Source organism: Homarus americanus, unplaced genomic scaffold (genome assembly GCF_018991925.1).
Source record: "Homarus americanus isolate GMGI-L3 unplaced genomic scaffold, GMGI_Hamer_2.0 scaffold11022, whole genome shotgun sequence".
In the NCBI taxonomy this organism is placed as follows: domain Eukaryota; kingdom Metazoa; phylum Arthropoda; class Malacostraca; order Decapoda; family Nephropidae; genus Homarus; species Homarus americanus.
In genome coordinates this window covers 10,743,360-10,769,461 of record NW_024737068.1, presented here as the reverse complement: position 1 = coordinate 10,769,461, position 26,102 = coordinate 10,743,360, and the positions used below count along the sequence as shown (strand labels likewise).

The 26,102-nt window shown below is 41.1% G+C and overlaps 1 protein-coding gene across 7 annotated transcripts in view; it reads right to left on the bottom strand.

The window, feature by feature from the left end:
- Positions 1 to 3,896: 3,896 nt before the first annotated feature.
- The window catches only part of LOC121872950 (F-box/LRR-repeat protein 15-like), a 35,609-nt gene continuing 13,403 nt past the window's right edge, over positions 3,897 to 26,102 (bottom strand). For 3 of the 7 annotated variants that reach the window (XM_042376091.1, XM_042376092.1, XM_042376093.1), the window contains exons 3-6: positions 24,685 to 24,837; positions 21,979 to 22,077; positions 17,452 to 17,670; positions 8,833 to 10,670 (exon numbers count right to left, since the gene is read on the bottom strand). In XM_042376091.1, the coding sequence (XP_042232025.1) occupies positions 10,491 to 10,670; positions 17,452 to 17,670; positions 21,979 to 22,077; positions 24,685 to 24,837 (651 nt within the window). In that variant the 3' untranslated portion in view covers positions 8,833 to 10,490. Of the gene's footprint in view, positions 4,031 to 8,832; positions 10,671 to 17,451; positions 17,671 to 21,978; positions 22,078 to 24,684; positions 24,838 to 26,102 lie in introns of those variants that run through there. The other 4 variants (XM_042376095.1, XR_006090176.1, XM_042376094.1 and 1 more) reach the window with 4 other exon arrangements.

Sequence of the window (26,102 nt, the reverse complement as noted above, 5' to 3'; positions counted from 1 at the left end):
CCACACCTACCTCCGCTATATAAGACCTGACCTCGTGGTGACCTACCTTTTTCTACCTACACCAACCAGCAAGCAACACCTCCTCCTCCTCCTGCCTGGCGGCCCTCGCTCCCGCCGGCGACCCACAAGCTGGTCCTCCTCTGAGCACCCTCACCAACCAGCTCTCTCTACTCAACGCTTGTAACCATGCTGCCTTCCCAGCACCAAGCTGCATTGTACATCCAATACAATATGTATACAGAGAGCACATTGTGAGTTTCCTTTCTCCATCCCATCCTGAGTGTGAACAAACAGCTCATACCCAACAAAAGGTGACTCCGGAGTGACCACTCACACAGGATGGAGGAGAACGAACCAACATCTCATACCCCACAGGCTAATCCCGTAAAAAAGAAAACAAGTAAACTAAGCAACGACAAATTTTTTTTACACCTTTCGTGAATTAAGTTTAAGGTGCTTGACTAACTTTGGTTTAACTGTAGTCTGTTTAACATAACAATCCATACTGTGTGTTACAATATACTAAACAGGCGTGGATGTGCATTATGCAGAAGACCCGACAGCCGCACCCTTATCCACTACCTCCTAAGATGTCCCCACACACAATGCTTCCGTGACGCCTGCTGGACCACCACTCCACGACCCCCTGACGGGGACACGATGATCCTCCCCATACTGGCCAGATATTTTGTAAATAACACTGATTATGTGTTAAAGGAATATCCTTCCTTCCTTTGGCTTTAGTAAGCCCCTTTATAATATTTATACTGTATATACTTGTCACACTTACCAGATGCTTTTGGTGTTATTGTACAGGGGTACCTAGTGAGTGTGGGGTACGAGATGTTTGGTTCACACTCAGGATGGGATGGAGAAAGGAAACTCACAATGTGCTCTCTGTATACATGTTGTATTTGATGTACAATGCAGCTTGGTGCTGGGAAGTGGCAGCGTGATTACAAGCGTGATGTAGAGAGAGCTGGTTGGTGAGGGTGCTCAGAGGAGGACAGCTTGTGGGTCGCCATGCTCGCCGGCGGGAGCGAGGGCCGCCAGGCAGCGGCGGAGGAGGTGGTGTGGCTTGCTGCGGCTGTAGCTAGAAGAGGAGAGAGGTAGGTCACCACGAGGTCAGGTCTTAAATAGCGGAGGTAGGCGTGGCTTAGTAGTTGACCTCCGTCATGTAAGGCGGCGCTAGTTGACCTAGACCACGAGGCATACACTGGGGAATTCGCGGGGTCAGCTACTTAGCGACAAACAGCGTTTGTAGGGGAGAAATCCACTACAGTACTCCCTACTTCCCTCCAGGCGGTGTAGGAGACTTGTTGTCTGCAGGGTTGCATGGCACATGTGAGGCAGAACGGGCGGTGCATGCCACATGTGAGCCATAACGGCGATGGCGTGGATTAGCCGGCCGCTAGAGGAGACAACTGTCTAGATACACAATATCTGTGGGAGTAGAGAGGGAGAAAAAGGGTGTGTGGAGGCGATGAATGTTGTGCTTCCCTCACGGCAGGTACAGAGTCGTCAGATGCGCCTGCTGGGGTGTGTGGGCCTGGGTCAGGAGCAGGGGCTGCGTCAGCAGAAGCGGATGAGGGCTCGTGACAGCAGCTGGGTCCACGACAGCAGCAGGGTGCAGGACATTAGCAGGGAGTACTGCTGGGCCGGGGGCGTCGTCTGAGGCAGGACGGGTGTGCTGGGGTCGGTAGAATGTGGTGCTTGGGGCAGGAAGAGGAGCTGGTGTCTGCTTAGAGAAGCGGTGCTGCTCTAGGATGTCTAACCTGTGGTGTAGAGACAGTAGCTGTAGAGCCGATGAGAGCTGCCTCTGTGTGGATAAGCCAGTCTTCCATGTTGCTTGAAGACTGGGAGAGTGATTGGTTTCTCCTCCATCCTGTGTGAGTGCGAATCTCCGGGGGTCACCATTTGTGGGGTACGAGATGTTTGGTTCACACTCAGGATGGGATGGAGAAAGGAAACTCACAATGTGCTCTCTGTATACATGTTGTATTGGATGTACAATGCAGCTTGGTGCTGAGAAGTGGCAGCGTGGTTACAAGCGTGATGTAGAGAGAGCTGGTTGGTGAGGGTGCTCAGAGGAGGACAGCTTGTGGGTTGCCATGCTCGCCGGCGGGAGCGAGGGCCGCCAGGCAGCGGCGGAGGTGGTGTGGCTTGCTGCGGCTGTAGCTAAAAAAGGAGAGAGGTAGGTCACCAAGAGGTCAGGTCTTAAATAGCGGAGGTAGGCGTGGCTTAGTAGTTGACCTCCGTCATGTAAGGCGGCGCTGGTTGACCTAGACCACGAGGCATACACTGGGGAATTCGCGGGGTCGGCTACTCAGCGACAAACAGCGTTTGTAGGGGAGAAATCCACTACAACAGCACTGGGATCCCGCTTCCTCTATCAAGGAATAAACAATTGAAATTGAATTGACAGGCGTGGAGTCTGTTGGTAGCGTGGTCTGGCCCTTTGGGTTGTTCGTCACGAGACAAAACACGTATTCGAAAGCGTTGACTTTCGGAATAAGAAAATAATTTTAAATATGTTTTATCATTTTTGTTATATTTAATAGACTTATCTTATTTAAGTTTATTTTTATTTATTTATTTATTTTTTTAATACACAAATAAAGCGGGATAAACAATATATACAATTCTGGATACTTTTTGTCACCAGTTGACTGACACCACTCTGTTTCGAGGGTTCAGGAACAGCTCTGTTTTCGATACATATAACATGAATTACACAATTATCCAAAATCGAACCTTTTAGTGTCAATAAAATATTTAAATTTAAAAAGCGAACCATTATACGAAAAAAAAAATATTGGCATATAATCTTTTGTATAACATTGCCTTATACTTCATAATTAGAACAGATAAAGACAAAGATCTCTAAAGTTACATGTGAGGAGAAACGAATGAGTGCACCAAACTCAGTTCGACAGGGATAATCTTGACCACCAGGATACTACTACTACAACTACTAGACGGGTACTTATTACTACTACTATAGCTCTGGGAAGAGGGTTAGCCGGTTCACACCAATCTTGAAACTGCCTCGTTTCTCGGTTTCAGATTTCTGAGAATGCCAACACTCAAAAGAGGCCTCTAACAAGCCAAGGTATTCGCAGTGCTGTCTCTGCCTTAGTGCCGGCCTAGTTTCTATAGACCTTGGTGCCAGCAAGGCTGTTAAGGAAGTACTACACGAAGGTTTATAGACAAACAAATAACCGGTGAAGTGACTGAAATTGACGAGAGGTCTGTAAAGTATCGTCTGTGTAGTAAAGTGTTTGTCATGAAGTGTTTACAAGTGTCACGATGTTTATAAGTGTCGTAAACTAAAAGTAGTTGTAAGTCTAAGTGGTCTTGTAGCGTACTGTATGTGGCCAGTTGTCAATTCTCTTATTATGGTTATGGGCACACAAACATATGTACATGTAGATATCTCACACTCAGGAATGAGGTAGGATAGAAACTCACAATGCGCCTTCTGTATATATATTGTTGTACAGCGCAGTGCTCAGGAGTGACTAGGTGAGGAGAAACTTGCTCAGAGGTCCTGTAGGGCGAGGAGGTTTCTGAGGAAGCTGGGTGGTGTGGAGCTGTGAGAGGTGCTGCTGGTCCGGTAGCCGAGTGTAGAATGGTCTCCCTGGCCAGGCATGGCCGTATTTATACAATTTAAGAGGATCAGGATCTGGGGTGAGCGTAGCGAGAGGGCCAATCACAGCGGCTTAAGCGTAAGGTGTGAAACGCTCTGATCCTGAACTGGAGGTTGAAGGTCGAGACTAGGTCGGCGATCGTACCCCTACGTCCTCTGCATAGACCTAGTCTCTCGGCGTAGCTGGCTGTACACTGATTGGCTGGTAGGCGCACGGCCGGAGCTCAGTTGGGAGTTGTAGGGGATAGGAGCCACTACAATACTCCCCCTCCCCGCGCAGCGGGAGGCTGGATGTTGTCCGGGTTGCATCCCACACATACCGGGCAGGTGTACGTACTACTTGGCCGCTACGTGTAATAACTCCGTCAAGTGACACAAAACCTGTGGGAGAATTAGGGGGAGAAAGAGGGTTTGGGATTAGAGGAGGTTGTACAAGCAATGGTTGTTGTGCTCCTGTTGCTGCAGGGGCTGCGTCAGGAGGAGGGTCCATGGCAGGAGCAGGTTCTATGACAGGAAGGGGGTCTACTGTATTACAGGTGCAGGTTCTATGACAGGAGGAGGGTCCATGGCAGGAGCAGGTTCTATGACAGGAGGGGGGTCTACTGTATTACAGGTGCAGGTTCTATAACAGGAGGAGGGTCCATCGCAGGAGGAGGTTCTATTACGGGAGGAGGGTCTATGATAGGTGCAGGTTCTATGACAGGAGGAGGGTCCATGGCGGGAGCAGGTTCTATGACGGGAGGAGGGTCTATTACGGGAGGAGGGTCTATGATAGGAGGAGGGTTCTTTACAGATGCAGGTTCTATGACAGGAGGAGGGTCTATGGCAGGAGCAGGTTCTACAACAGCAACAGGGTTCAGGACAGGAACAGGGGGTACCTGAGGGTGAAAAGAGGGTGCCCAGAAATGTCGTGGGCGTGGTGTTGCTGCCGGTGGTAACTGCAGGCGTAGTTTGTTGGTGGTGCTGCTGGGCTGGGGGCCCAACGGGTAAGGTGGCCGGTTTGACTCGGTCTATGCTGACGGTGTCATGTCTGCCATTCCGGATAATCGTCAGGAACTTTGCTGAACGGGTAACCACCTGGAAGGGTCCATCGTAGGGGCGTTGTAATGGGTTGCGGTGAGCATCATGCCTGACGAAAACATACTCGGCTGTGAGTAGTGCAGGAGGGATGTGTTCAGGGCGCCAAGGAGGCTGGCGTGGAGCAGTAGCTCTGAATGCAGAAACTGCTTGTCGTAGCTTTTGGAGTAAGTCGTGACGAACGGCAGGAGTGGTTTGGTGGAGGTCAGGAGGGAGTGAGAAATCCCCGGGTAGGCGAAGGGGCTCGCCTAGTGTAAGATCTGCTGGGCTACAGTCCATATCCTCCTTGTGTGACGCACGGATGCCGAGGAGCACTAAGGGAAGCGCATCAGTCCAGCTGTAAGGGTCGTGCTGTGCCTTGAGTGGGTCCTTCAGCTGCCGGTGAAACCGCTTTACCATTCCGTTGGCTTGAGGGTGGTATGCTGTAGTGCGTTGCCTAGACGTGCCGAGGAACTGTAGGAGGTGCTGCCAGAGTTGTGACTCAAACTGGGCTCCTCGGTCAGTGATTACGGTTGCGGGGGGGGGGGCCAAAACGGGAAACCCAACCGGACATGAAGGCGCGGACGGTAGTCTCTGCTGTAGCATTGGGCATGGGAATTGCTTCTGTCCACCTGGTGAAACAGTCGATGCAGGTGAAGATGTAGGTGCTACCGTAGGATGATGGAAGAGGTCCCATGATGTCGAGGTGTACTACTTGAAAACGTCCTTTGGGAATAGGGAAGGTTTGTAAGGGGGCCCGTATGTGACGATGTATTTTGGAGGACTGGCAGGCCAGGGACTGGGCAGCCCATTTCTTAGTATCAGACTTGATGCCGAGCCAGACGACACGTTGCGTGAGGAGGCGCTGGGAGGCCCGCACACCCGGGTGGCTGAGACCATGGATGCGGTCGAAAACAGCGCGGCAGTGGACGTGAGGCATGAACGGTCTAGGCTGCCCACAGGATACGTCGCACCACAATTTTATTTTCGTGCCAGGAACAGGGAGTTCTTGGAGTGTGAGGCTGCCTTTAATGTGTTGGACGTCGCTGGATAACTCCGAGATGTAAGCCAAGTGGCGCAGGACATGAGGTGTATGTGACTGGGAAGCTGAAGCGAAGGCGTGGACGAGGGGCTTGTGATCAGTGAAGATGGTGAACTGACGGGCCTCGAGGAAGTGCTGGAAATGTTTGACAGCCAGGTATATGGCCAGGAGTTCTCGATCAAAGGCGCTGTACTTGAGTTGTGGTGGTTGAAGCCGTTGTGAGAAGAAAGCTGTAAGACAGCGCCCACTGCAGGTACTTGTGTACCATTCAGAAAACCCCAGAGCTTTCAAAAACATTAGGAAAAACCGCCTTGGTGTTATGTGGCGATCAAACCCAAAGGCTTGGGTGACCCGGAGTCTTTTCTCTGAGTGGGTGATTGAGGTGTTTGGACCCAATGTTCGGGAATACCTCAGGGAGAATAATCTTCCACTGAAAGCTTTGTTGGTGATGGACAATGCACCAACCCACCTTCCTAATTTGATGATTGAATTGCCAGAGGAGTTCAACTTCATCACTGTGCACTTCTTGTCACCCAACACACCTCTCATCCAGCCCATGGATCAACAGGCAATTTCTAACTTTAAGAAGCTGTACACAAAGGCACTGTTTAGAAAATGTTTTGCGTCCACTTCTTCCAGTGATGTTAGCTTGAAGGAATTTTGGAAGAGTCACTTCAATATAGCAGACGCTGTGTTTTTAATTGCGTCAGTCTGGAAAGAGGTTACTCTGAGGTGTCTTTGTGCTGCTTGGAGGCCATTGTGGCCTGAATGTGTGCTTCAAAGAGACTGAAGGCTTCGGAGAGTTAGAGGAAGAGGCTGTTGTAGATGAAATTGTGTCTCTGGGCAATTCCATGGGCCTGGAAGTGGATGATGTTGAGGAGTTGGTGGAAGAGCACAGTAAGGAGCTGTCCACTGAGGAGCTGCTCGAGCTTCACAAAGAAGAAAATGAGACACTGAAGCGGAGCTTAACTTCTGAGGAGTCAGGGGAGGATGAGGACAAGGAAGAAAGCCGAATCATTCCAGCCAAAGATCTCAAGGATGTGTTCATTTGCTGAAGCAAACTGTCTAAGCTTGCCGAGGATTATCATCCTGATGTTGGTGCTGTGGAAAAGGCCATCAGTGTGTTTAATGACAATGTGATGAACTACTTTTAGAAGGTCCAGAAATCAAGGTTGAAGCAGCCAACCCTGGATTCCTTCTTTAAAAAAGTAGCAAAAGACCCTACAGACAAAGTGCCTGTAAGACAGTCACCAAAGAGGGCTAGGAAGGATGACTCCTCTTCTCCATAATTCTCTCCTCCCCCCTCCCCCTCTGCCTCCTGTCCTGCATGCTGAACAACACTAAGGTAAGATAAAGTACCGTATTTTTTACATTTGCCACAGAAATTTTTTAGTGTTAAGTGGTTTTATTTGGGGGCCTGGGACGGATTACCTATAACAAACGAATGCTATAACGAACGAGGTTCTAGAACCAATTAGATTCGTTATAGCATACCCCACTGTAATCCCCCGGGTTATGGAACGGATGCATCCTTGAAAAGTTGACTGTAACATGAAATTCCATTACGTGAATTCCATTTTCCCATTGACTTCCATTATATATTTGGAGATGTTTTCCTATGGAATTTTGGTACATACAGTACAGTAGGTCCTTATGGTCCATAATTGCTTTGATAATTAAAAAGTTTTTTTCAATACAGTGGTCCCTCGGTTAATGAGCACAAGCCGTTCTAGAAGGTTGCTCGTTAACCAAAAAACTCGTTAACCGAAAACATTGTTTCAATGGGTTTTTGGGTAATTGGTTCCAGCTCACCGAAAATTGCCTAAATTCAACAAAAAAGGTAGAAAAGTACACTTACTTTGAGGTGTGTATGTAGAAGGCTCCTGGATGATGATGATGGGAATTAGAATGGGGGTGGAGGAGAAGGGAGAAGAGAAGGCATTGGGGTGGAAGAGAAGTCACCCCATGGCACCATTTCACCCATAAAATTTTAGTTCACTTGGTGTAATTCAAGATTATTTTCTTTAAATCAACACTGCACTGCATTATATATTGTCAATATGTAAAATAAATTTCAAAATGACCAATAATTTGCTTGCAAACACAGAAAAAAGCATTTAGGTGAAGAGAGTCTCAAGCAAGATGTTACCTCCACTGAAAAGACAGGGAGACTGACACCTGTTTGGTGTGTTGACAGGCTGGATGGCACGCATAAAAGTAGTTTCCTTTCCTTCAATTATGTTCAATAATTGTGAAAATGACTAAAAAATTTAATATTAAACTTTTAAAATTATTGAATAATATAAACTTCTTGATATTTACTAAAATGGTAAGGAATATAAGCCCTAGAACCGATTACTGTATTGGCGGACTAATACTACAGCTGGTGGACCGCCAAATGCAAGCGAAAACATGTTGAGGTCGGCTTGTAAGAAACTCATTAATCGAGGGATTGCTCGTTAACTGAATTAAGAATCTTATGGAAGGTAACTCGTTAACCGAAATCTCGTTAACCGAGGCGCTCGTTAACCGAGGGACCACTGTATTGTAGTTTAGAGAGTTCTAAGACACCTTTCTTCTATGACATTTTCCTTGCAAACAAGTGGAAAGGAACTAAAATATTTTCTACATTTCAGCTGGGATCTCACCAGGGTTTCTTAAATTTGTTCTAAACTTTGATGTAAAAATTACTGATGAACCTGAAATTGTACCTTATGAGCAAGCCTGTAGCATGTGCAGACTGTCTCCTGAATCATGGAGACGTTAATTAACAGACACCTAACCATGGGAGAGGGAGATGGAACACTGGGGTCTGGAACTAGAATCCCCAAATATGATCACAGCCCAAAGGACCTGGAAGTGGAGGTGTGGGCACACTAAATGTGGCATAACTTGAGCAAAGTCTTCCTGTTTGTAATGACAACCTTCACTACTTTATGATCAGTGTGTTACCTCAATCTCCTGGTCTAGGACCCACCAGCATGGTGTGACACAAGGCATTTGGACAAAAACAGACATTTTAGACTTATGTTTTCACCACTCCCATTTTTCTTAACACCTTCAATTTGAAAAGAAAAATGCTAAGATTTCTTAAAGAATTTATTTAAATTAAATCAACTTTCGTATGAATTATTTGAAATAAAATTGAGAGGCAAAGGAAGAAAGACAACAGACTAACTAATGATGAATTACCTAATATAAAAGTTAACCCTTGAGCCACCATTACTGTACTACTGTGCTGTATATATGGAGTGTGAAGTATGGACTCTGAGAGTAAGAACATATTACAAGCTACAAATGATGAGCATCAGAGCAACAAGTTGGGTTAATAATAATCAGTGGATAAATAATACATAAGCTAGGACCTGTGGTAGTAAAGCAAGTATTGGGCAGAAAACAGACCAGTGTGTAGTGAGGTGGTGCGGACATTCTGAGAGAATGGCAGTGGAAAGATTAGCTAAGGGAGGACGGGAAGACCAAGAAAAAGATAGGGTGAAAAGTGGGGGTGAAGGCTAGAGATGAAGGATGGGGTGAAGGGAAAGGACCATTAGGGAAGTACAGTAGTGACAAACATATATAACCAGAAAGCACAGCATGAAGTGAGGTCTTGCAGTGAATGAAGAGGGAGTGGTGTGTGTGTGTGTTTTCAGTTGAAGCTAACAATCCTACTTGAAAAACTGGAGAAAAGAATTTAATGAAAAAAATTCACACTCACATATACATAAAGATATATACCCGGTAACTCTCATATCACTAATATCCTCCCACTTCTAAAAATATAGAAATCTAAAATATGTTTTAATACATTTTATGGATATCTAACCATAAATCCACTTCTTTTACATATCACACTGTTCTTCACTTTTAATGAACTTCTGCAAAATTTAAAAAACCTGCAGCACACAGGACAAAATACAGTCAAATACAGTACCGTACGTAGTTCAGTAGACCGTAATGAAAGCCCTCATTATACTAGATCTGACATAACATTACAGAGGTCGACTGTGAAATCTAATTATCTTATGGTAATTACAGTAGTGTACTTGATGAGATGAGGCAGCTATAGTGATGTGCCTTGTGAGATGATGCAGTTAGCCAGTGAGAATTACCGTCGATGTGAGCTCCTTGTATTGGCGTGGCTTGTGAGGTGAGCTTATGACCTAGTGATGATTATCTGGGAACGTGATCCAGCTGTAATTGTAAGGCTTGGGAGATGTTTATGATGCAGATGAAGCTTTACAATAATGGATGAGGTATACATGATGAAGAATGTTTATTAACAAACTATGAGGCAGTCTGAATCTTTATAATAGTGGATGATGAATAAGGTCTGTAACAGAGCATGAATAGTCTAAAATACCGAGATGAATAAACTCTATGAATTAATATTAATCTTTTCAAAATGGGTGGTGTATAAACTCAATGAATTACCTCTAAGGTAGGATGAAACATTAACCTTTTAGGGATGGGTTTCTCTCAGATAAATAAAATTGTCAGGTGCCAGCCATAATAAAATACCCAAGGGATACACTGCCTACTAAAGGGTTAAATTACAGTACACTGTATTGATAGATTAATAAACTCAATGAAGTAAACTATATGTTACAATACTGTTGAGGTGTATGATATGATGGGAGAATTTTATCCCACAGGAGAGACGTATTGTTTTGTCATATACACCCTCATGAATTAGGGAATAAGGTTCAACTTGAATCTGAAAACTTGTCCAAGGATCTCTTATGACTAGATTTGTACATTAATCCCCAAATTGTTGACGTGCTTCCTCCTCTTAACCATGCGGGCGAGAGAGTAATCTGATTTGACGTTGATGCCCCTCAAGTACAGGCTGTACAGGTACTGCTCGGTCAGACGTGGGCAGAACCGTACGTCCAGGATCCGCAGCACTTTACAGTACTCCACCACCTGTTGACAAGAGGTTAGTGAACCAAGTGTCCTTACAATGAAAACGTATCACTGAAGGTAATGTACCCATTATTCTGTGTTCTGTGTTCAGTATACAGGGGGTCCCCGACTTATGAATGGGGTTAAACTTTAAATTTACAGTATTTTATTTACCTGATAACTATTATTTTTACTTTCATTTACTGTATTTTGTCATTCTATTTCTTCTTTTCTCTTAAATTTTAGATGTACCTGTATATAAGGACTTAGGCTTTGATATAGTGGGATTTTAAACATTGTTCTGTAAGTACTACAGTATGCACATAGCATGTGTTTCGACTTACATACATTTTCGACATAGGAACGTCCTCAGGAACTGAACCCGTTCGTAACCAGGAGCCCCCTTAATATATACAGTGGTCCCTCAGTTAACGAGCACAATTCGTTCCAGAAGGTTGCTTGTTAACCGAAACCATTGTTTCAATGGATTTTTGGGTAATTGGTTCCAGCTCACCGAAAATTACATACAAACAAAAAATAAATGCAGTAAAGTACTCTTACTTTGAGGTGTGCATGTAGAAGGCTCCTGGTTGATGATGATGAAGGGAATTAGAAGTGGGGGTGGAGGAGAAGGGAGAAGAGAAGGAAGTGGGGATGGAGGAGAAATCACCTTTCAGGGGACCCATGCTTGATGCAGCCATTTCACCAATAAAATTTTAAGTTCACTAGGAGTAATTCAAGATTATTTTATTTAAATCAACACTGCACTGCGCTATATATTATCAATATGTTAACTAAATTTCAGAATGATCAATAATTTCAATATAAAAATGCAAAAATATTCAAGACACCAACAAAATATTACATTTCCATATTCTCAGAAATAAATGGTAGTTTTGTTGAAACATAATGTACAATATTTAATATTAAAATGCAAAAATAGCTATAAAAACAATTAATACGCCCGTAATGTACTGGCTGGCATCTCCACTCGTCCCTGCTCCCGCGTCCAAGGTCACCACTCCTTCCAACTCGCTCCCTCCTATACCTCCTCCACCTCCTTTGCCTCCTCCACCCCCTCTGCCTCCTCCACCTCCTCACCGTCACTACTGCCAACAACGAACACAAATGTTTTGTGAATAACTGCACCTCCACTTCCTATGTACAGTACTGAACTGTACTGTGCTGTGCATTTTTACAAACAATAAACATGGCAAGAAAAGCTATTAAAAAAAGAGAGATAAAAATTTCACTTTACTGTATAGTACCTATCCTCGGCGACAGGACGGGGGTCATTGGGCTCATCGTCACTCAATTCCATAACGGGTGGTGAAGTGGGGGCGACGGTGGATTCAGCTGCTTCCTCACTGCCGCCAGTGATTGATGGTGTTAAATCTCTCCTTCGGTGATCAAAGAACATGGTAATGGGGAGTTGTCGTCTCTTTCTTTCATTTCTTCCATGATGTTTTTGTATGGAGTGAAAACATCATCCATCCCTCGCATGAATTTCAGGGCACGCACCATGGAGGGGTCCATACTATAGGCCAGGTTTTTCAGTGCCTCAATATTCCTGGTCAACTTCTCCAACGTTATTTCTTGGTGCTCTTCCTCATCCTCTTTCCCTTTCGCTTCCTCTTCCTTGCCTGAGTCTACTAACTCCTGTAGATCCTCCTCGGTCAGCTCAGTGTCGTGCTCTTCAATTAGCTCCCTAATCTCGTCCTCTGCCATGTCCTGGAAGCCTTCAGCAGCCACTTTCCTTGACAGTGCCAGGGTCTTTCTGAATATTTTCATTAAAACCCATCAAAATCATTTTCCTTGTCATCGTCTTAAGCACCAAACAGCTCCTCCCAGTCTTCTCCTTGAACAGGGCTAGAGGGTATGTGTTTTCGAATCGTTTTCAATTAAAAAAATGTTACAGCACATGTATATTTTACCTAAACTGTGCCTGAATGAATATATTCTCAGAAATAAATAGTAGTTTTGCTGAAACGTGATGTATTTCAATGTAAAATAGGATAAAATACATGACGAAAACAAAAGACTTTACCTAACCTTCCAATGTTCAAGAGATGTTACTCGTTTTTTTAATAGTTTTCGGTTAAAATACTGTTATATTACAATGATATTATATTCATACTGTGCTTGATATACTACATTCACGGAAATGTAATATTTTTGCTGAAATGACGTACGTATTAGTGGAAAGTGGGATAAAATCGTGATGAAAACAATGACTTTCGCTTTCTTTCATTCAAAGATGTTACTGTAATCGCTTTTCGAATGGTTTTCAGTTAAAAAACTGTTGCATCACAAGTGAATTAGGATAGAATATTATTGTAATACAACAGTTTTTTAACTGAAAACCATTCGAAAAGCGATTACGGTAACATCTTTTGAACGAAAGAAAGCAAGTCATTGCTTTCGTCACTTTCCACTGTAATACGTACGTCATTTCAGCAAAATATTACATTTCCATATTCTCAGAAATAAATACAGTCGACCCTCGTTAATTCAGACCCCTTTAATCCGGATTTCAGATAAATCGGACGAAATCTGAACTGTCCATATCAAATTTCTGGTTCTGGGATTGTCCCAGTTGCAATTGGGGATGCAATTTCAAATTCTGTGTCACTACTAAGAAATAACAAAGTCCCTGGTGCACTCTAAGATTAAGAGAAAACGGACGACTCAGGAGTGCTGAAGTGAGAGAAAACGGACTCCTATGACGGGGCACTCAAATAAAGAGACATGGCTACATGTTTTGTGGACTAGCCACTATACAGTATCCTTTTCATCACTTTGTAATAAACCTCGTTATGCCTATGTGTTCTGATAATTATCATAACATTATACCCTGTATATTTATATATTTAGCGGTTGTACAAACACAAGGCCTCACACATGCCATTCAGACTGACAGACTTGACAAGTTTTACCAACCATAAAGACAGTTGAAGCTTTAAACATCACTCACAATGGATCTTGAATATTCCAACTGTAATCAGACATACCTAAGTTGCCTCAACAATTGCAACCCCAGTTGCAATATCAAATTCTGTGTCACTACTAAGATATAACAGGAGTGCTGAAATGAGAGAACACGGACTCCTATGACGGGGCATTCAAATAAACATACACATAGCTGTATAATGCAATATTAACCCCTAAATCGGTTAATTCGGACAATCGGCTAAAACAGACACCCTTCCCCCCCTATTAGTCCGTTTTAACGAGGGTCGACTGTAGTAGTTTTGCTGAAACGTAATGCATTTAAATGTAAATAAGGATAAACTACATGAAAACAAAAGACTTTACCTAACCTTCCGATGTTCAAGATATGTTACTCGTTTTTTTAGTAGTTTTCGGTTAAAATACTCTTATATTAGTGATATTCTATTCATACTGTGCTTGATATAATACATTCACGGAAATGTAATATTTTTGCAACTACAATGCTGATGTCAACACAAGCGTGGTTACAGCGAGACTGACTGAGTGAGGGAGAGCTATGCGTGTGTGTGTGTGAGGTTGCGGGAGTGGGCGGTGTCCCGTGTTCGGTGCCGCGCGCGAGTTGAATGGCGCGCGATTTGAATGTACAGTACTTCAATTACTTCAATGTACAGAATATTCCTCCGGCGGGGCAATCCGCGTATTTGCAAATCCGTGTATTATAAACTCAAGATATGTTATAGGGTCACTGTATATATATATATATACAGTGACCCTCGCTAATTTAACGCCGTTAACGTAAATTTCGTTAACGCAACTGCTTCATAAGGATCTTCACCCGGTTAACTAACAAAAAATTCAAGTTAACGAACAAAAATTCGTTAACGACTTTCACTTAACCGACCAACATGTTTTCGCTTGCACTGACCGGGCAACCAGCTTTAGTATTAGTCCGCCAATACATTAATCGGTTCTAGGGCTTAAATTCCTTACTATTTTAGTAAATATCAAGAAGTTTATACTATTCAATAATTTTAAAAGTTTAATATTCAATTTTTTAGTCATTTTAACGATTATTGAACATAATTGAAGGTAAAGTGACTAGTTTAATGCGCGGCATCCAGCCTCTTAACACAGCAAACAGGTGTTAGTCTCTCTGTTTTCACTGGAGGTAACATCTTGCTTGAGACTCTCTTCAACTAAACACTTTTTTCTGTGTTTCCAAGCAAATTATTGGTCATTTTGAAATATATTTTACATTTTGACAATATATAATTCAGTGCAGTGTTGATTTAAAGAAAATAATCTTGAATTACACCAAGAGAGCTAAAATTTTATGGGTGAAATGGCGCCAAGGGGTGGCTTCTCTTCCACCCCAATGCCTTCTCTTCTTCCTTCTCCTCCACCCCCATTCTAAATCCCATCATCATCCAGGAGCCTTCCACAAACACACCTCAAAGTAAGTGAACTTTTCTCCCATTTTTGTTGAATTTAGGAAATTTTCGGTGAGCTGGTACCAATTACCCAAAAACCCATTGAAACAATGGTTTCGGTTAACGAACTTTTCGGTTAACGAACGACCTTCTGGAACGGATTGAGTTCATAACCTATGTGGGTTTACTGTATATATATATATATATATATATATATATATATATATATATATATATATATATATATATATATATATATATATATATATATATATATATATATATATATATATATATATATATATATATATATATATATATATACAAGAAAATGCAAGTAATGTTGAACAATCTTGAAATAAGTATAACTCTTGAGCTAATAAAGGAATATTATTTTGCTTTTTAAGTTGTTTATTTTTCCTTAATACCTTTATAACTTAATGGTTATAAGGTAAAACTTAAAAAAAAAATCTTTATCAATTCAAAAGTTATTCTTATTTCACTTGTCTAATACTCACCCTAAGTGCCTCATACACTTCCCCCCATAATCTAAGATGGGGACATAAAAATCTCAGAACTAAGATTGTATAATACCTTCTGTCACGTGTAAACAAGGGTGGGGCAGCAGGGGGCCATGGCCCTTGAGTGCAGGTCTTGGGGTGGGGGCACCGTCCAGATGACTAAGTGTGTTTAACATGGTGTACCATCATACTGTACTGTACTTGTATTGTACTTTCCCATAATCTTTTAAAGTAAAGCCTTAGCATTATTGGTAAGATTATTAAGTGACTTTTCAACTTTGTCCAGTGTTTTATGTGATCAGAGTATGAAGTTAGGTTTAATTAGTATAATGATGCCATGTTTTAATGCAGTTTCTTTGTCATGTTCACTCTAAATAAAAACTTGGGAAAAAAGCAACGTGATATCCCGTAAGCCAGAACAATTGGTGCAGAGCTCTTCCAGAGATGAGAGATTTAGGGGTAATGAAACAACTCTCTCAAACTTGGAAAAAAATCTCACATCCCTGAAATTTTTCCAGATACAGGAATACTGGGAAAAGTTCCAATAGTCTAAACTATGCATCTTGGACAGACAGACAGACATTTTTGCACAACCCAGAATGTTTCTGGGCGTTGGGGAAAGTTTCCGAGTCTAAACTATGCATCTCATCATCATCTCATCTCCCATGGACAAACACTCTCCCATTGCATTCAGACCACGGGCACAAGCAAAAATATTTATGGCTAGCAAAGAAGTGTATAAACTTTCACTCACAGCATCTGTTCTAATAGTGTTAGAGAAATGAATTTGGTACCATAAAGATCCTCAATAAATTATCTACAAGACAGTTCCAATAAAAGATCTTTAAACAAAATATTTCAGCATGATATAATGATGGACTCGATTCTTAAAAAAAAAAAAGTAAAAAATGTTGATACTGGAGTCAATAAAATTATTCTCGTTTAGTTGGAAACACCCTTTATTTTTACCCAAATAATCCTGAATAGTTTATCTAAAAGTTTGGTTAAATAAATATATTTCAAAAAAATCTATGATACAAACATGTGAGGCATGAATGAAGCTGTGTGTCACAGCCACAGTGGAATTTTCCACCCTGCACTCAGGAAAGTTTTCATGAGTCTAAACTATGCATCTCGCATGGAGCTGTATTTATTTATGTAAACATCTCTGTACATGTACAATATATTGTAAATGAACAAAATATCATTTGGTATACTACTGTACTGTACTGTATATACTGTACTCGCCAGCAGATGCTGTCGTCTTGAAACTACAGTTGGCATACTGTACACTGTCTATTCTACTGAATGCAATACGTAACTGTAATTTCACTTTTTATGTTATAACACTTGTGATGGAGGTGGGGTTGGGGATTAGTGGGTGTCATGTTACTGACTTGATTTGATGCAATGTCAGGTCACCCATTGTATATTAAGCTCTTCTCTCATTTGCAGTGGAAGTGGGTTTGGGTTGGGGGATTAGTGGTCTCATATTACATGTACTGTACTGACCTTCTGATGTAATGTCAGGTCTACTGTATATGGACTATGTGTAATGTAAATACAAAATATTTACAATTACTCTCCACTGGTCTTGAAGCTGAAAAGTGTGGGGACCATTGGATTGGAACTTAGTCATTTGGGGTCATACTATGGAGTCAATAGTACTTGGCAGTATGTACAATACTTAAAAGTAGTTTCATAAGATACCGTACATTAGGTTATTTTACAATGTCCCAACAGTCATCATCATCATCATAGCTGTCAGAGTACAAATAAACAATTGAAGGGAATGTGTTTTGCTTGTGAATCTGGCCATCCTGCAACACCGAGAGAGAGCTTGTAAAATTGAAAAATTAAAGCTGAGTGAACAAGGAAAAAAATGCAGGGAGGCATTACCTTCTTGAGTCCCTTATCTGTGATGTACCAGCAACTGGCCACATTGAGGTGCTCCAGGTGGGGACAGTTGGTGGCCAGGTAGTGAAGGATGGTGTCTGTTATCAGCTCCATTTTGTTCAACTCAATGACTCTAAGCTTATTACACTTGTGGAAAAACTCCCCCAGTGTTCTGTCATTTATATCCCAGCAACTGGCTGTGTTGATGTGCCTTAGTTGTGACTGGAAATAATGGCCAATATATGAAAACTGTCGAGGTAAAAATACATTCGTATTATATATTTTATGGACATGTGATTCAATTGACAAGAAGTGATGTCCAACTTAAAATGACTATCTGAAGTAAAGATGTCTCAAACATTGCACAACTGCAATGTGATACAAACTTTTTTGTCATAAGTGGATGTGCATTCTGTATTTAGTGAAATTTATGTACAGGGGTACAGTACTATCCAGGTACTTTAATAATTAACAGTTTATTGAAAAAGCTGGCAGCCAGAAGGCTGAAAATATACAGTTACATAATTGGGGAATGGGTTACTTGATTGACAAATAATATACAGGTAACATAAGTAATACAAATATTATATATAGTAACAAGGCGGGGAGAAGGTCATACTACAGGGCATTTTAATATACAGGTGCTCCTCTACTTATGAATGAGTTACGTTCCTGAGGCTTGTTTGTAAGTCCAGTTTTACTCTTGTAGATGCTAAACATATTGTAAAAAATGAAAAGATTATGAACATTTAGTACAGCTATACCCTTTAATACAGCCTTAAAACCTGGCTCACTCTTCTCCTCTTAGGTAATGTTTGTTCTATCTGGAATTTTCTTCAAAATAATCCAGTCTCATCCACATTAAACACCTGTTCTGGCCGGCAACCCCCCTCAGTGATGATGTTTGTATTTCTGAAAGTTTGTAAGTTGAATGTTCTTAAGTAGAGGAGCACCTGTAGTAACAGTACAAAGAGGTAAGCTTGGCAGGGAGTGAACACTGGCTGATTACGAGTTTGTTGATAATTTTTACAACGGTTGGGACTGGGCTGTTCTTATAACGATCAGTACATGCTCATATGGGTTGGATGCAGATTGTGGTGTCGAATAGCAATTCGCGGACGAGGGATCTCGAGTGAAGTAGGAGCCACTGTCAAGGATGGTGCAAAGCTTCTCACCAAATTTGCAGTTGAGGTTGTGGTGATGATCAGAGAGAGCCAAGAGGGACAGTGTGTTGAGCACTTCTTGATATGTAGAGTAGGAGGGGGAGAAAATAATCTTGCAGGCACCTCTTCTGCACTTTTTCTAGGTGTTTCCTTTGTGTGGCATTTAGGGAGGAAGACCAGGCAGGGGAGGCATAGGTAAGCTTAGGAAGTATGAATACTGAGTATGCACTGAGGAGCTCAGGCCATGCACAGGCCAACCGGCCTATTGCAGACTCCTTATTTTCTTATGTTCTTATGAGTCGGCAGAGGAGGTGGAGACGAAAACTGGAGGATTTGACAATTGTACTGACGTGTGTTTTCCAATTTAGTTTGTTTAGTTTGTTTTATTATCCCATGGTGTAATTCACTTTATGGGTTACCTGAAGATTCACTACCCCAGCTTATTTCACCTCATGATTAAACACCCTTGATACCTGGAGGTTAGGATAGGTTGGGTTAGCATTAGGGTGGTTAGTCTCAAGGTGAAATAAGCAAATTCATTTAAATATGAAAGAATTGTTATCGGCTTCAGCAACTAGAGGGACTGTGAGTTTACAACAACTTCCGTATATTGAGGACAGATGTTTCATGTATGGGTGTTGCTGGATTATGTGGAGTGACAGGGATAAACCATTAAGGTCTTACAGCCTTGTTGTGGAAGAGGAACACTACAGTAGACAACATCTGTTATAAAAGAAAGACTCGAGTTCTTTCCATGTTATATCGTGCAAACACTCCTCGGGTTACCGATGGGTTATATTCCTGGAGGCTATCCATAAGCCAAACGTGACCCTTCCATAGGTAATCATTGAACATACATGGTACACATTATGTTTATGAAATTTCTATACAGGTATGGGACCATTTATTTGGCATGCTTGGGACCTGGAGATTGCTGGATAGGGTCTTTTATTCTAGAATTTGGAGTGCCAGGCCTAAATTGTACAAAATGCCTGTGAAGACTGTTCTGATCACTAGATTTACCCCTAAAAGTAGCTTTAACTGTACACGGTAACATTAAAATTGGAGGCATATAAACATCAGTAACAAAAGCATATAAATAGCATTAATGAAAGCATAAAGAGAGCAAAAATGATATAAGTTAGTGTTCAAACTGCTTCACAGTCACCCCTCGTGCTCCCCTTAGCAACAGTGGCGGGCCACGGACCCTCTGACCTCCACACACACTTTCACAATGGAAGCCTGTAGATATTTGAAACTTTATATGTACCTTATGATAATTATTCATATTTGCACTTTCTGTATGCAGGATTGTGTATGTACGTAACTGAGTAAAAAAAAAAATTACATATACTGTATCCACTTGAAATTACGAGTGAAAATGCAGTGTCCATAAAGTCCTGTTCTGATTTTAACCATTTATTACAGTGTGTAGCAAGATAATGACATGTTAATCAGGGGTGTACAGGATAATACTAAACAGACACAAAAGTAGATGAAACATGTGTATTTCTCACTGGGTTTGAGTCCTGGCCCGGAACAGAGGAAAAAGGGTGTTATCCAGTGTGATACTACCAAACATTGCAAGATTGCTCCAGGTACTCAGGTTCCCTCCTACACTAATAGTGGATAGTCATCGCTCTAACAAAGTACTGTAACAAAGAACTGACCAATTGCCCAAATGGCTAGGAAGATGGTAATTGGTGAAATGATAAATAAAAAGTACAGTATTACCCCGCCTAACGCGGTTTCACTTAACGCGTTTTTTCATATATGCGGTGCCTCGCCAGAGCTGAACTTTCACTTAACACGGATTTTTTCCACATATACGCGATGAGTGTCCGGCTGGAGACGCTATTTTTAGATTTGCCCCACCCGCCACCCACCACCCTGCCTGACTGCCTGTTTTAGCTCATAAAATTCATACAAATTACCCGGCCAGAATATAATTTACATTGCTGGAATTCTTATAATTTGGTGATCATTTTGAATATAAACATCATATATTTTGCATTAGACATACAAATTTTAGATAAAATTTTTTCTCTGAGTAAATATGTTATCTTTTGTGCAAAATATATGACATTTATATTCAAAATATTCCTGGTCTTACAAGGAATCCAGCAATGTCAATTATATTATCCTAACTTTAGTTTGAGGTATTATTTATTACAAAATGTTAAATATTCTGGTTTTCCCACACATCTCCTTGGGACGGTTGGTGGGGGGTGGGGGGAGGGAGGGACCGACCGACCATCTGTTACCCTGTGAAGAATATTTTTTTTTTTTATTAACTGAAGATATTTGTTTTAGCTCATAAAATTCATACAAATTACCCGGTCAGAATATAATTTACATTGCTGGAATTCTTATAATTTGATGATCATTTTGAATATAAACATCATATATTTTGCATTAGACATACAAATTTTAGATAAAATGTTTTCTGAGTAAATATGTTATCTTTTGTGCAAAATATATGACATTTATATTCAAAATATTCCTGGTCTTACAAGGAATCCAGCAATGTCAATTATATTATCCTAACTTTAATCTGAGGTATTATTTAATACAAAATGTTAAAATTTATTTTTTTCACCCACTCTTTCTCTTGGTGGGGGGTGGGGGGGAGGGTTGGGACTGACCACGCGGTTGGAAGAGGGGGGAGGCAAGGTGGGGTACTTTGATTGACAGATAGTGTCGTGAAGAATATTTTTTTTTTATTAACTGAAGATATTTGTTTTAGCTCATAAAATTCATACAAATTACCCGGCCAGAATATAATTTACATTGCTGGAATTCTTATAATTTGGTGATCATTTTGAATATAAACATCATATATTTTGCATTAGACATACAAATTTTAGATAAAATGTTTTCTCTGAGTAAATATGTTATCTTTTGTGCAAAATATATGACATTTATATTCAAAATATTCCTGGTCTTACAAGGAATCCAGCAATGTCAATTGTATTATCCTAACTTTAGTTTGAGGTATTATTTATTAAAATTTAGTGGTTTTCCCCTAAAAATTTCTCAGAGAGGGAAGAGCCAGCAGTGTAGTGTGAGAAGAGGGGGAGGGAGTTGAGTCCATTATTTGAATGGACATTAACTTGGCGACTGTATTTCTCTATTTCTCTTAAGTATTAATTGTGTGCATGTACCATCATAAAATTAAGATGTTATTTTTACTACAACATAGTTATGTGTCTTCAAAAAGTGGAGTTTGGGGGTTGGGCTGGTTTTTATTGGAATTAATCCCATATGTTCTGTTGTTCACTTAACGCGGGACCCTCTGGGTTCTATTGACCGCGTTAAGTGGGGTACAACTGTACCATGATGGGAGGAATAACAGGGAATGGCTCACCTGGTGCTGGGTAATGACCTGCCAACACCCCATGCTGAACCAGTTACCACAATTCCCCACCAGCAGAGTCTGTAAATTCTTGCAGTTTACCACCAGAACCTGTAACACATAATACCAGCTTATAGATACTCGCACCAACTGTATTTGTTTTCTAGGTTCAAAAACTGTACATGAAATAACATGTATCACCTGAGGATTAGACACTAGTTTATTTCACCTGATGATTAAATACCCTAATGCTATGTTACGTGAAGTTAGCATTATCTGTGATAAATTAGATAATTCCTTACTATTGATATCTGGTAAAACATCATTCAAATACCCAATACAGTAAGTCCTCACCTACCATTGTCCCAGTTAACATTGCTCTGTTATTACATCGATACTATTTTTATACCATGGCTCCACAAAACGTTGTGTAAAATTGTTATTATGTTGTCAGTCAGATGGTACTATTTGCTCCACACAGCACTTTCCCTCGCCTGCCTAGTGATGCTGTACAACGTCACTGTTCTGTGTAGTGTACTTTGTATTCACCTTGTTTACGTTGTTGCTCTACTTTGCCCAAGTGCTGATTGCAAAATGAAACAGAGAAGCATTAGTCTGGCAGTGAAGACAATGTTTACATCGCTCTGAAGCCAGTGAGCGTGCTGTTAATATAGGGGTAGCGTTGGGATTACCCATTACCATGTTGCATGCTATTCGTGATAGTGCTGACAAAATTAAGATCAGTGTCAGAAGTGCTTCGTTTATGAGTGCTATAAGGGAAGTCACACTCATAGTGGAGTGATGGAGAAAATGGAAAATATGTTCGCAATGTGGACTGAAGACCAAAATCAACACGATGCCCCTGTGAGTTTGATTGTTTTGCAACGTAAGTCTTTGTTTGATGACTTAAAGGCCAAGGAAGGTGAAATCTCTAAAGAGGAAGAGTTTAGTGCCAGCTGAAGTTGATTTCAATATTTTAAGCAATGGTAAAGTTTTTATAATATCAAAGTGACTGGTGAGGCAGCCAGTGCTGATACTGTATCTGCAGAAAACTCCATCCCAGAGTTTAATGTTGATGAGACCAGGCATTTTTGGAAGCATATGCCTGAAGGATATACATTGTCCAAGATGAAAGGACTGCTCCTGGCTTTCAGAGATGCAAGGATGTTGTCCCAACTGTTAACTGTGACATCTTGAGCTTGGCACGTGAGACATGTTTTGAGAGTTGAAGAGTGAGGATATTGATAAGGTGCTTACTTCCCATACCGAAGAGTTGATTAATAAAGATTTGAAAGTGCTGGCTGAGAATTGTGAAGAAGGCAGTGATGATGAAGATGATGTTGTAGCTCCCAGAATTTTGACCTAAATGCATGTCTTTAGCATTCAGTCGTATAGAAGAAAGACTGGATATGCTGGCTGAAGATGACCCGAATAGGGAACATAACATTAATGTGTACTGGAATGTCATGGAGAATTTTCGGTGCAGTTAATACTGGATGCTTTTCTAAGGGAGGAAAACAGACAGCAGAAGAAGAAGCACAAGATGATCCCCAGGTAATAGGGGAGGGAGGAAGACCCTGTTAGTCAAAGTAATTCCCGCCACCCTCCCTTCCACCGCTCGCTCGCTTCACCTTTGGCCATCGGTGAGTACAATACAGTACAGGCATCCCCCGCATTACGGAAGGGTTGTGTCCCTGGAAAATTGACCGTATCGCGAAATTCCGTCGAAACCTATTTTCCCATTGACTTTCATTATAAAACTGGAGATGCGTTTAAGGATTTTTTTCGACCCCAAAAAAGTAATTCAAGCACTTTTACGAATAAAAATAAACATTTATAAACACATACAATACAGTATATCAAATAATTTATGATATACATGCAATATGAAGAGAAATACACTTCTATGAAAATACAAGGTTCGAGCAGTTAATGGAGTAGCTGCTTGAGCACTTGACCTAATTTTGTCCTTATTATCACGGATTGTTCCCACTGTTGAAGTAACAAGACCTAATGTTTTTGCAGTCTGGCTAAGTTTTTCTCCAGCATCAAGCCTTATTTAAACATCAAGTTTAATATCCAATGTAATGCCTGTGGCTTCTTTTTGCACTACTACGGTCACTTCCACTTGATGGCCTCTTTCCAGTCATCTTGAATAAGGGAAATGCACTGTACTGTACTTACTGTATGTTTGTAAAAGTTAAATCCAACTGCTGGGGCGAAAAACATGCGTGCACACTGGATGTAAACAATAGAGTGACTCCGCGTGGCGCCGCCACGCTTCGCGGTAGCAAACACCAAGAAAACCACACCAAACAAATTATAATTTTTAACAAAAAAATTAAATTTTATAGTGATTTTTTTTTAATTGTTAAAATTTACCCCAATTTCCATAAAGGCGGATTTACTGGCTGTATCGCGAAATTACTGGTCATAATTTACGAATTCCGTAAGAGCAAAATTCTGCAACCAGGGGTTCCGTAACACGGGGGTTGCCTGTACTGTAAAAAGGTGTTGACCACTATTCGATGGATCTCTATATGATCAGGAGAAACCAGAGAGTTACTGGAAATTCTTTTACACCAACAACAATAAAAAATAGCATGTTATTTTACCTGTAAGAAGTGAACCAACAATACCATCATAACCACAGAGAACCATAAGATAACTTACCTCAGAGCAGGAACAGTAATGGCAAAGCTGACTTTGTCATCTTACCTGTAGTGATAAGCCATTAAGACCCTCACAGCCACACAGGTCAACGTGAATCAGCCGTGAGTTTTTCTTGAAAAGTGCAATGAGTGGAGGGTCCTTCACCCAAGGACACCAGGCCACTGAAAACCATCTTAAATTTTGACAGAGTTCAGTTACCTGAAAGTATGTTCAAAATAAAGATATGGAAATTTACATATATTTCCCCTTCTACCTTTATTTCAATCATAAGTTACTCATACAGTTTCTTTTTCCAAATATAAACTAAGTCAGGTACTAATTCGCATCTGGGTTGGCTAACTGGGGGTGCCCAAGGCAAGAACCTGAGACCCTTAGGACAGAAGAAAGGCAAGGGATCCACTCAGCCACCACCTATACATGTATGATGGTAATGCATACATACATACATACAACCAACTTATGGTCAGGTAATATCATGCAGTATACCTTGGTACAGCACATAGAGTACAGTATATATATATATGTACAATCAAAGATAAAAGTCGTGTCGCAGTTTTGTCCGAAGATTAAATATAACTTGTGAAACATACGAGAGCCCCCTACCACAAGGCAGAGTGCAACAAAAGTTTAACCCTTCGGCATATGTTTTCACCAAATTTCACGAAACGACTTTTGTCTTTCATTGTACACACCCAAAATATGGTTCTTTTCATTAACCCAGCCGCAGTTATTTTTCCTGGGGTCATATTCACAATTAAGCAACATTTAGTGGTAAGTAACGCATTGTTGTTAAACTCCACATAGTCTTAAAAAAACTTATATTTCTGCATATTTTTTTTCGTGTGTCACTCAGTTGTTGAGGTAACCAAAGAATGTATACATACATACATACATGCATGTATGCATGGGCATGCACACACATAATGCATACTCTACTCACACACACACACAAAGGAGGGTTATAGTAACTAACTTTGGAAGTGAACTGTATAATTAAAAACAATAATCAAGGAACTGGATAGGCGATGAAATCAGGCCACTGAAAAGTCAGGCGACTGAAGAAGTCTCAAGCCCCCAACCCCCATTCCCCAATAAGATACTAGTTATGTAGTTGGAACTTTCACAGACTCCACCCACTCTAATGGCCCAGCCAAGACAATATGAGTGGGTGGTGGTCCTGGTGAATACTGCCACCAGAGGAAGTGACATATGCACTCATTTAGTGGACTCCATGCCCTCACATCTGGGGGAGGTAATTGAGGACCATGGGGTATATATATATATATATAATATATATATATATATATATATATATATATATATATATATATATATATATATATATATATATATATATATATATATATATATATATATATACACGTAGTACCCCACTTAACGCGGTCAATAAACCCACAGGGTACCGTGTTAAGTGAACAACAGATCATAGGATTAATTCCAAT